This window comes from Vigna unguiculata, chromosome 1, assembly GCF_037176805.1.
Source record: "Vigna unguiculata cultivar grain cowpea cultivar isolate G323 ecotype 2 chromosome 1, ASM3717680v1, whole genome shotgun sequence".
Classification (NCBI taxonomy): Eukaryota; Viridiplantae; Streptophyta; class Magnoliopsida; order Fabales; family Fabaceae; genus Vigna; species Vigna unguiculata.
The window spans coordinates 1,130,770-1,143,099 of record NC_140792.1 but is presented as its reverse complement, the minus strand read 5'-3'; the positions used below and the strand labels follow the sequence as shown (position 1 = coordinate 1,143,099).

The window sequence follows — 12,330 nt, the reverse complement described above, 5'->3', positions numbered from 1 at the left end:
TATCTCCATCATCATTTAAATTATTAAAATATTCACAATTAATTAAGTAATCCTATATATATATATATATATATATAATATTTTATTTATTCTAATTATTTGGTTTGTCATGAAACTCATTCGCATCTTCAATATATTTTTCATCTTATCATAACATTTATGTAATTATGTTAAAATTATGTATGTCAATTAAAATTTTTTTATGTCTCATATTTGAATATTTTTATTATTTTTTAATATTTTTATTTATTGTATATTTTCCTTTCACATGAGTATGTTTAATACTCTCACTCAATTTAAGTGTTTAATAGCATAAATCTTTCATTTACTAGGTAATATAAAAAAAAATATTTACTTATTTTTATTAATTTTTGTTTCATTTGAAGAATTCTTTTGCTTCACTAAAACAATTATTTCTCAAACATTGAGTATATATATGTTGATATTTGAAAAGTGTTCTTAGATGTCTAAGGTATTTTTCATCTTATCATACCCTTAATCATACATTTATTTTCCTTTGTGTAATTTTTTTCAATTGTTTCTCAAATTGTTTCTAAGACATACATTTGTTAATTTTTTAATATTTTTATTTATTGTTTATTTTCATCATGTAGAATACTATTTCAGTATATTTTATCTAATTATTTTTTGTTTTCTAACTCATTGTACATACCGTAATTTTTCACTATAATTGTATAAATAACTTTTATCAAATTGTCATGAATATTTTTTTATCACCATCCAACATATATTGGAGTTCAAAAGAAACAATATCCATGTTAATTTTTTTTATGTTTATTATTTGTTATTTGCGTCATTTTGATTAAATGATGTATTATCATTTTTATTAGTGTATCAAAAAAGAGATTCATTAGAATTTAAAAAATTGAAGTCAACAAACATTTAAAATATATTTTAATTTGAATATTTGTTTTCTTTAAATTTTTTTAAAAATATTTTTAAATTTTATCAACTAGGTTTCATTAATGTTTGTAGTTTGCAAATTTAATAAATGTTTTAGTTGTTATGAAATTTTATTTGGTATTCCAATCTAAAATGTAAACAATTCTAATTGATTTCAAAGTATTTGATATCGAAGAAACAACCATTCTCCTAATATTAAATATTTGATAATATTATGTTTCCTTTACTGTAATTTTTTATTATTTTATAAAAATTAATTAAAATTTATATTGAAGTAGTAAGAAAATGGGTACGGGTATGGGTACGAGATTATACCCATTACCCGGTGAGGATGTGAATGAGATAAAATTTTGATACCCGTTGGGTTTGGATATGTGGGTGGGGATGGGGATGAATTTTTTTTACAAAATAGGTATGAGATAGTGAAACCCATCCCCGCCTCACCCTGTTGTCATCCCTAATTCTAACTATTTGAAGAGATATTGCTCTCATAATTATCATAATCATATCATTGTTTCCTTTCTTTCGTATGAAATAGAAGTGATAGAGAAGTCAAAAGTGGGGTAAGAATAAAAATCAAGGTATAAAAGAAAAACACGGATAGAAGATTAAAAATATTAAACAAGGATTGTACTTAATCACAAAAACTTTTTTTTTCTTTATTTATTTTTTTCTATTTTTTTACATTTGTGAAAAACTAACGGCAAGAATCAAATTGAATATCTCTTAACAAAATTAAGACTAAATTGAGAAAAAAAAAACTAAAAAAACCAATTTGACACTTTTTAAAGAATAAATAAAAACAAAGTAATTCCTCCTAAACCTTATATATAACAAATTTCGAGTAAATAAAAGTGAAGTGACAAAATCTTTTACACCGCTGGTATACACACTATTTACCCAAATAAAAATGATGAAAAACTGAGATGTGAATCTAACACTTCAGAAGTCAAACCAAAGTATAGTTTTTGCGAGACGTTGGGCCATTTCTTGATGCACCTCCATGTATTTATTCCCTGCACCTCTAAATTAGACAATTCCAATTTTATCCTTTTTGAATTGTGCAGGAAGCCAATGACAATTACTAGATTGTCCAATTTCAAAGCTAAATGATTTTCGAATTGTGTAATTGAGAAGTTCAAATGACTTTTATGCGGTCCGGAAATTATTTTTCTTAATTTTTCTTTTTAATTGTATAATTTGAAAGTCATGTTTTACTTTCAGATTATAAAAGTTAAAAGCTATTTAAAAAAAAAAGTGACGCCCGAATTATGTAATTCAAAAATAAAAAATAACTTTCAAATTATATAATTAAAGAAATTTCAAATTGTTGCATCTAAAAATACTTTTTACACTTTTTACTTTAAAATTAATCATATATGGAATGCAAGAAGAAACTGCCATTATGATCATGACTCTACAAATTTGGAAATAGTGTAAGTTACAGTTCCTTAAATAGTAATTAAAAAGAGTTTAGAATCTATTCAACTAATTTATTTAACCTTTACTATATTATTATTTTTTTCATTACTTATTTTACAAATTGGAAGTCCCACTTTTGATAATTATAAAGTTGAGGTACATTATATAAGTGATACAAATCAAAATGCTTGTATGAGAATTAGTTAAACTTAAAGTTTAATCCATATTTCAATATCAGAATAATGAGTTTAAGTCTATCCTATAATCTTTATTTTATTGTTTTAAATGTATTTTACAAGTGAGATTAAATACTTTCTCTGTTTTATACCAACTTTTTTCTGTATTAATTAATTTCTAAAATGTTCAAATAAACTATAAATTAAAATGGACAATTATAAACTTATTCCGATATTTACAATAAAAAAAAAATACTAGTTTACAATATAAACATTTGTATGTCACTTTGTAACATTATTATCAATTAGCATCGTCATTGTCATATGTGTTCGTATTTTTTAATTTTTAAAAAGTTTAATTTAAAATAAATAATAAATATATACTTAATTTTTAAAATAACTATTAAATGTAAAATTAAAAAAATAAAATATATATAAAAAAATTAAAATAATGACATAAAACAAAAGAAAGTTTTAAAATAACAGTTAAAAATAATTATTTATAAATTAATTAATTTTTAAAATAATTAAAAGTAAAACTGAAATAATAAGATGTAGACATAAAAAGGTATCTTTTATATATTGATATAAATATTATGAAAATGATATTTTTAGAACAACCTTTTCGATATAAGATTTTTGGAACAGAGAATTATGATAACACAGGAAATTTAATTTTGAACATGTTTTTCAGAACAAGTTTTTGGGAACATGCCATTACCTACCTATCAATCACTCAACAATAATGAAGAAGAAATAAAAAAACAAGTGGTCCAAGATGCATAAAAGGGTATCTGGAAATGACACACGTTTTAATTACTTTTGATTCTTAAATATATCAGAACCATAGATACCTTATCAGAACAATATCTTCTGCATCATTTCAGATAAATTAACATAACTTACTAAATAAAGGGACTTTCTTTCTTTAGAAAAAAAAAATGAAAATCTTAGTGAGTTGAGTTTAGAAGATTTACCAACATTATTAAAATATGTTTCAAGGCTTAAAGATACCATAATATTTTTATAAAAAAATATTCACAAGTGACAAGTGTATGTGATTAGAAATTAATGAGTACTCCATCAACAGCTCGATCACGGGTAGAATAAAATCTACAAAAACTCTCGCTAGGATAAGTTTTTCTTAAACAATGGCTTTGATACTAAGTTAGAAGTGGAATTTAATCCTAACTCAATCTCACAAAACCAATTTGTAAAATAAGATCTGTACCATTGTTATATATTATGAAATTGTCTTATCTCTAGTTATATGGAACTTCTAACAATCTTATATATGTATACACTAAGCAAGAATATATTAGACTAAAATCATGCTAAACATCTTTGCTCACAAACTATTATTGATTGGTACATGGAGGATCACAATTCTATTGTAACCAAGTACAATTTTTTTTTTCACGGTATGCAAAGGTACGAGAGAGTTTGAACACAATCTTATCTTTGAATACATAAAGAGATTGATTCTAAATTCCAACACACTGAAGTGGAGAGTGGATTAAGTGACTCTTTGAAGAAGGAAAAAGTCAAGTAACTTTAGTTTATTTTCATCTATTTTTTATTGGGTTAAATATGTTTTTGATCCCTCAAGTTTAAGTAAATTTTGGAATTAGTCTCTCTTCGAAACTTTATACCAATTTAGTCATTTAATTTTAGAAATATATGAATTTAGTCATTCTTACCAAATTTTATTAAGTTTATTTGACTTTTAAACACGTTTTATGACAATACTTGATTTAATATTGAAGTGAAAATGTGTCAAACAGTGTAAACAATTCAAATACTATCATGAAATACACTTTAAATGTCAAATAAACTTAATAAAATTTGGTTAAAAGAACTAAATTCATGTATTTTTAAAGATGAAAGACTAAATTGGTCAAAAGTTTTAAAAATTAATTAATTCCAAATTTCACTAAAACTTGAGGGACAAAAACATATTTAACCCTTTTATTATTTCTTTTTTGAAAATCGAAGTGAGTCATCCAAAATATGAAAATTAACCAAATTACGTAATTTTTTTCTCCAAAAAATCACTGAATCCGCTCTCCTAAAAGTGTAGGATAAAATATATGTTCATTCAAAAGCTGCAGATGCAGGAGGCAAAGGATGAAGAAGAAAAATATCAAGAAGTTCATCAATGGAGGTATACTTATAATCAGGATATAACTCTGAAGCTTCAAGATCATCTTTCCCTAACTCAAAGTTCATGAGGTCACCTTTAACAAACACACTATGGAGAATGGAAACTGGAATATTCTGTGGAGGAGGTAAAGCTGCAACAACATTCAACAAGTTTAAAGCATGAATGAAGAAAAAAAAAGAAACTAATTAAAATGTAAATGAAATCTAATTATAGTGAAAAAAATCTAATTATAAAAATTTAATTTTCAAACACTTTTTTATGTGAAAGATCGAAAACGAATTTTGATTATCTGCTGAATTTTCCTATTCTGTGTTATGTTCATTTGTTGTGTCTTTAAAATATATTGATGATCATTGATTTTGAAATCTGAAAATATATTAAAAAGGTTTTTAAAATATCGATATAATGTATCTTTAATGCTCAACAAAAAAGACAATAAAAAAAATTCAAGTAAAAAATCTGAACTTAACCGAATACATCAAACATGATAATAGAAGAGAACTCGATAGGAAATGAAACGTTAAATTCAACATACTTGATTATTAACTATGGTAGATACTAAATGACTCTAATATCATTTTGAAAAGTAAATTCAAGTTTATATTGAAAGAAATAAGGTTAAATATGTTTTTAGTCCCTCAAGTTTCAGTGAAATTTGGAATTAGTCATTCTTCAAAACTTTTGATCAATTTAGTCATTCATCTTAAAAAATGCACGAATTTAGCCCTTTTAACCAAATTTTGTTAAGTTTATCTAACATTTCAAGCGCATTTCATGATAACTCTAATATTGTCATAAAATGCGTTTAAAATGTCAAATAAACTTAATAAAATTGGGTAAGAAGAACTAAATTCACACATTTTTAAAAATAAATGATTAAATTTGTATAAAATTTTAAAGAAAGACTAATTCCAAAATTCATTAAAACCAAAAACATATTTAACCCAAACAAATATATGAAATCAAACCTAACGAAGTTCATATTAAGAAAAATAAGTTAAAATAATGTGGTTAATAAAATGTCTTACTCTGTGATAGATTGATAATCTCTTCCTCTGTGACAAAATCTCTGAGAAAAGTCCTTCCAGTTTTTTGCTCCCACAATGATATCAAATCATTTTGTGAAACAATGTTCTTAGAGGGTCGATAAATAACAACACGATTGCATGTTCTTGGATCATTTGCTGCTTTAATGGAGTACATGGCGATATCTTCTTCATAGTTTAGCACAGCTGAAAATTTTTACATGTAATTTTCTTCATCATCATTATGAGTAGAAAAAAAATTGAAATGAAAATTGTCAAATAAGATAAGTAAATAAATAAATAAATAAAATGTGTACCTTTGGCATGGCCATTGCCATAAACAATAGTATGGTTGTTTTTGTCATAAGGACGAAGCAAATAATTAACAAAGTATGCACCAAAGCAATTTGCAGAGATATAGGTATAAGGGATCTTAGATGCTTCAATTTCCCTTCTAATTTTTCTTTTCTTATCAAGGAAAGCTTGAAATGGAGGCAGAGGGTTTACTCTATCTTCTTCCACCCCAAAATCCGATGGAAGAAATCTCTGCAACACCAATTAATATATAAACAAAAAAAAAATCATCAATCATTAGCTAATACAATTATGTGATAATGTTAGCTTAACAAAAATATAATTAGACATAACATGAGTTTAATTTTAATTCAAATTATAACATCAGTTTTAATTTTTAACCTTAAGATAATGAACTTATTAATTTTTCAATTGTTCAATTTTCTTATCTCTATTCAATATGAAATTTGGATGAGAAGAATTCATCGGAAAGACACAATAGTAATGAAATCTGATTCTCAATAAAGAATTTAGGGTTAAATATATTTTTGGTCCTTAACTTTTGGTGGAAATCGAAAATAGTTCCACCTTGAAACTTTAGACTAATCTAGTCCCTCAACTTTGGAAATGCATGTATTTGGTCCTTTTAACCAAATTTTTGTAAGTTTATTTGACGTTTTAAATGTATTTCATAATAGTATTTGAGTTGTTTACATCGTTTAATTCATTTTCGCTTCAATGTTTACTTAGAAACACGTTTAAAACGTCAAATAAACTTAACAAAATTTGGTTGAAATGACTAAATTCACTCATTTATTAAAGATGAGAAACTAAATTGGTCTAAAATTTCGAAGAGAAACTAATTCCAATTTTTACTAAAAGTTAAGAGATCAAAAACATATTTAACCCAAAAATTTGCACCCCTCACATCCAAAATCTTAAAATAATGAGTTTATCGATTAGTTTCTCATTTCTACTCCATAAAACTTTAGATTCTCAATACCTTTATATTACCGGCAACTTTGATAGCTTCAATGATTTTGAGTTGTTCCATCACTTGAGGGTATGGTAGTGCACATATCACAATGTCTACTTTTTTAATCACTTTCAAAATCTGCTCATGTTCAAGTTCTCCCTACTCATGCAACCATACTCATTAGGAAAAAAAAGAAAGTATAAAATCTTCACATGTGGAGATAAAAGTTTTCACCTCTTCTAAGTTTGAATAACTTTTAGTTAAAGTAACTTGATTTGTAAAACTAAACTTTCACCTAAAAGTTGAATACAATAATTTTATTTTCAAGAATAGCAAAACATGTCAAGAAATTTAATTTATTTTTCAAACTGAAATTATATCCCATACACAAGAAAACAAACATATCCACTATTTAGGAAGAAAAAATAGAAAAAAAAGTTAGACAAATTAATTTATATAATTAATTTTAAGTTTAATTCAACTATAAAATCAGCTTGCAATACAAGATTCGTATTCAAAGATGATATCATCTTAAAAAATAAACTTTATGTATAATTCAACCCTATAAAACCAGATCGTGAGATGATATTTGCACCACTATATGAGATATCCAACTATTTTAACTTTTGTAAAGAAACTCGTTGAAAATCTTATATTAGCTACAAATAAAGTCAAATTAATATATATATATATATACATATATATAAATTATTTTTATAAGATTGAATTAGACCGTAAACCTACTTTTTGATAAATATTTTATCTAAAAATCCCATGTAAGAAAAAAAAAAAAGAAGAAGAAGAAAATAGACTAACTTGGACAAGGGTAACTCCCATGTGGTTGAACTCTTTGCAAAGTTCTATCTTTGAAGAAGAAGTTCTTCCATTAAGAGGACGAGTATACACAAAAGTTGAATGCCCTAAACAAACACTTGCCTTCACCAAGTACTTCCCAATGTAACCACTTCCTCCAAATATAACAATCTTACTCTTCATTTCCTCCATTCTTAACAAATGTTGCAAATAATGTGAATTAATCCACCACCACACACCCTCTTTTATAGCTTCTTTCCAACTTCAAAACCTGCCAAAACACATGCATTTTTTCTTTTTTTTTTTGGTGTAAAGCTTCCAACTTTCAACAAAAATATTATTTAACCCGTACAACCTATGATTGGACAATTTAGAATTTCAATTCATTCATAGAAAGTTATCAAAATTATAATATACGCATAAAACAAGGGGCTTAAAACTTTGAATGCGAATGTTCTGGACCTTGTGGCAGCCATTGGATTGGATTTGGAAGATCCACAAGTGGTGAATAAATAGTTTTTTTTTTAAAGTATATTATTAAAAGTAGGTTTAAAGTCCAATTTAACCCTACAAAACTGGTTTGTAAGATGAAGTTTGTACCTCATTTATATATATTATAAAATTGTCTCATGTAGAACTTTTAACATATATGATTAGATTTTAACTTTTTATTATTTTGGATAGATGAAAATATTTATTAACTAGTTAAGATTATTTTTTTAAAATAAATCTTGATTCTTTTTGTGAGATTCATTGTTATGTTTTTTAAAAATTTCTTGGTTAAAAGAAAGTGGCTACGGCTCGTTGAGAATGGTGTTGAAATGGTTGAAAAAGTTTTGGTGGCTACCAAAGTTAGTGGTCAAAAAGTTACTCTTCGTAGCCGTCTTAGCTGGATTGGGCTATGTTTTAAAAAGGAAATAAGAAAAAAAAAATAGTAAGTGATATTGTTTAATTTGAAGAAAACAAAGTGTAAAATGAGTGAAAATTTAATAGGTGTAACTTATGTAAAAATAAATAAATTTTAATACATATTTAGAAAAACTGAAAATAGTTTTTAAAATATAAATTTTAAATTAAAATAAAAAATTATTAGCAAATGTTGATAAATATTTTTTTTTTAAAATGTAAGTATATTAAAATAAATTGTTATAAAATATAAATTTTGCATTAGTTAATTTTATTTTTATTTATCAGTTTAATATTTTATTTTAATTGTTTAATTTTTTTATGCAGAATAATACATTTTAATTAAATATTAGGTTATGTCAATTATTTTTTCATTATAATATAAAAACATATAGACACACATAAATAATAATAATAATAATAATCTATAATAATATATAAAGAGATATAAAGAGGATTTCTTTGTGTCCACATTTCAAAATTCTAATTTTACCTTTTAAAATATTATTATGTATTAAATTTTTTAAAATTGACCACTATTTTTACAAGTTTTTCTAAAAAATCTTCTATCTCTGTTTTTTCTTTATCAACAATTATACTCTAATTTTTTTGATATATTTCACTTCATTTTTAATAAATATAATTTTATTTTATATATTAACTTATAAACATTACATTATCATTACCTATTAATATAATATCACGTATATCTAAAAAATGCATACACAAACACGACTATGTCTATGTGTACACTAGTAATAATAATAATAATCGGTTTGAAATATGGTTAATAATGTAAAAAAGGCATAATTAATTATACATACTTCCCTTGCCAAACCCCTCATTTTATTAAAAGACGTTTTTTTTCTCATTAAAAAAATTATATTATTTCTTTTTGTGGTTTTTTTTGGCGCTTTACTTTAATATCTATCATCTAAATGTAAACACAACAGAGAGTAAAAGGTAAAAATATATTTTTATTTTTGTTATTTTCAATAACTTCTAGAGATAACCTTCATTGAAGCTGTTTACTATCACATATTAGTAGAAATATAAGAATAGGCCGGTTTATAGGTGTATAATAGGTGAAATAGTAAACTTTAATGATTTAATTTCCTTTATATTGTTAAAAATTATTTCTTAATGTTAAAATAAATAAAAATTCGAAAAATAAAAAATATTATAATTTTAAATCACGTTAATAAAAAATTGTTCAACTTTTAAATATGATGATTTGAAAATCTAATAAATTAATATTACTATTAATTTAAAAAAATATTATTATTTTGAAAGATGATAAATATATTCGTGGACTAGTCTAAACTTATTTTGACCAAAAAAAATCAATGAATTAACTTAAAACTAATATAATTGAATTTGGTTAAAACTCTTTTTTTCTCATATACTCCATTTTATGTATTTTTTTTATGCATGAAAAGAAAAAAACATCATTTTCAGATTTCTAACTTATTCGATCTCATACACGAAAGAAGAAAAGTGGATTCACATGGCGTGTTTATTGGAAGATTGTGGCGTATAAAGTTGGATAACAAAATAGACATGTTTATGTTATTATGTATTTATATAATTTTCAAAGAAAAAAAAATTAAATGACAAATAATAATTTTATTTATATAATTTATTTTGATTTGTCTCATTTGTTCGTCCTGTTATTTTTTGTTTGGGTGCTCTTGAAAATAAATATAATAGAAGTTTTTCTAATCTATTAGAATTAACAAAATGATATTTCATAATCACACAATTATTTCATATTCAATATTCACCTTTTTAAAGCCATCAAGTCTTGATTATCTGTATTTGAATGTAATTATGATGTTTTTCTTTTACGAGAAAATCAGTGGTGGATTTTTTTGACCAATATTTTGGAGGTGTCAAAATTTTGATTGATTTTTTTTTTATCTATTTTTGTTTTAAAAATATTAAGTTGGTTTTTTTAGTTTCAATTTGGTTTGATTTTTTAAAAGTTGATACAATTTGATTTTTTCGTTAAAATTTTTGAAGCGGAGCAAAACTTTTTTCATTAAAATTAACATGAGAATTATGTCAATTACACCAACAAAACAAACCATCTTTATTCACAACTTCATTTTTTATGAAAAAATATTGACTCAATTCAAGACATTAAAAGAAGGACAAAAATACATCACCTTTTTAAAAAATCGAGACCAAACTAAGACTAGAGAAATTGGAAGACGAACTTAATATTTTTGAACAAAATCAGAAATAAAAAAAGAGTAATTTCAAAATTTTTAAATAAACTAGTAAAAATATTGTATTTACTTCTTTTATACTAATAAAATTATAATTATATTATTATTATAATTATGAAATAAAATAAAAATAATTTTTATAATTTTACTATAATTAATTTTTATTTATAATGATTAAATTTAAAACAATAATTAAATAAAAAATAGTTAAATTAAATAAATAATCATTTAAAAAAAATATTAATAAAATAACTATTTTTATTTAAAAAATATTTAAAACGTAAAATTTAAAATTTAAAAAATAAATATGGACAACAAAAGAAAAATAATTTTCCTTTTATATATATATATATATATACATATATATATATATATATATATATATATATATATAAGTATATAAAAATTTATTAAAATATCAAATATATTAAAAATATTAACTTTTTAAAAAATATATCAAAAACTATATATTAAATATATAAATGTAAAAAAAAAATGGGGCCATGACCCTAGTCTATCTTAAGGTCCACCCATAGAGACAATGAGATATGATAAGGTGAGAATATCCAATTCTGAAATTATTATTTTTAATTCATTATACAATGTGCATTTTTTTGAAATATACATTTTAGGAGATATTTTTAGAATTAGAAATATCTGTGAGAGTATTCACTTCAAAATATGTTTTTTAAATGTATTTCACGATGTGCACGTTCCAAAATATATCTTGGAATTTTTATGAAAAAATTAATTACATCCTTTATTTTTAATTGGTTCACTTTAATTTTTTAAATGATCTTAGATTGACAATAAAATTATTTTATAATTTACACATCAAAGTATTATATCTATAAAATAAAATTAATTTAAATTTAAATTTTTTAAGTGAAATGATTTAGGTTAAAATACTCCATTGTTCATATTTTTGTTGAAAAATTTCAAATAGATCCTAAGATTTTTTTTTTAATCTTAATTAAGTTCATATTTTTAAAAATCTAATAAAATTAGAAAACTAAATTGAATCTACTATAAATTTAATTATTTTTTTTATAAAAATTAGAGTTTAAACTGTATAAAAATATCTTCCATAATACATTCAGAAATGAAGGTGCAGATGTAATTTTTAGATTTTTCTTATAATTTTAACTAAGGGTAATTTTGGATTTATGGATTTTATGGGAGTACAAGAGCAAACAAAGAGAGGTGTAAGGAGAAATAATCAAGAAGACACTGACGAGTTAATAGGCTGGTCCGCCAATATATTTTCTTTAGTTTCTTTAATTTTTCTAGTTTTATCTTAAGTAACGAATATAAGTATTTATCATAAAAATAATAATAACCCTTGAATGTAGAAGTTAATAACTCAAAGTAACAGTACAAAAAATGAAGAAAAAATATA

At 23.3% G+C, this 12,330-nt stretch overlaps 1 protein-coding gene across 2 annotated transcripts; it reads right to left on the bottom strand.

Moving 5' to 3' along the window:
- Positions 1 to 3,851: 3,851 nt before the first annotated feature.
- Positions 3,852 to 8,021, bottom strand: LOC114181082 (eugenol synthase 1-like). 2 transcript variants are annotated; one of them, XM_028067423.2, is made up of 5 exons: positions 7,798 to 8,020; positions 7,009 to 7,140; positions 6,029 to 6,257; positions 5,715 to 5,918; positions 3,852 to 4,816 (listed from the first exon to the last, which is right to left on the bottom strand). In XM_028067423.2, the coding sequence occupies exons 1-5, from the start codon at positions 7,984 to 7,986 to the stop codon at positions 4,617 to 4,619; spliced, it is 954 nt and encodes a 317-aa protein (XP_027923224.2). In that variant the 5' UTR covers positions 7,987 to 8,020; the 3' UTR covers positions 3,852 to 4,616. The 2 variants fall into 2 exon arrangements, with proteins under 2 accessions (XP_027923224.2, XP_027923230.2); XM_028067429.2 differs by lacking the exon at positions 7,009 to 7,140 and having other exon boundaries at positions 7,798 to 8,021.
- Positions 8,022 to 12,330: the final 4,309 nt, after the last annotated feature.

Excerpts from the sequence above, each read along its gene's own strand:
- LOC114181082 (XM_028067423.2), bottom strand. The coding sequence starts at position 7,986 with ATGGAGGAAATGAAGAGTAAGATTGTTATATTTGGAGGAAGTGGTTAC. Across the intron at positions 5,919-6,028 it reads TGGCAATGGCCATGCCAAAG|CTGTGCTAAACTATGAAGAA; the intron begins GTACACATTTTA and ends AAAAATTTTCAG. Across the intron at positions 4,817-5,714 it reads GATTATCAATCTATCACAGA|CTTTACCTCCTCCACAGAAT; the intron begins GTAAGACATTTT and ends ATGTTGTTGCAG.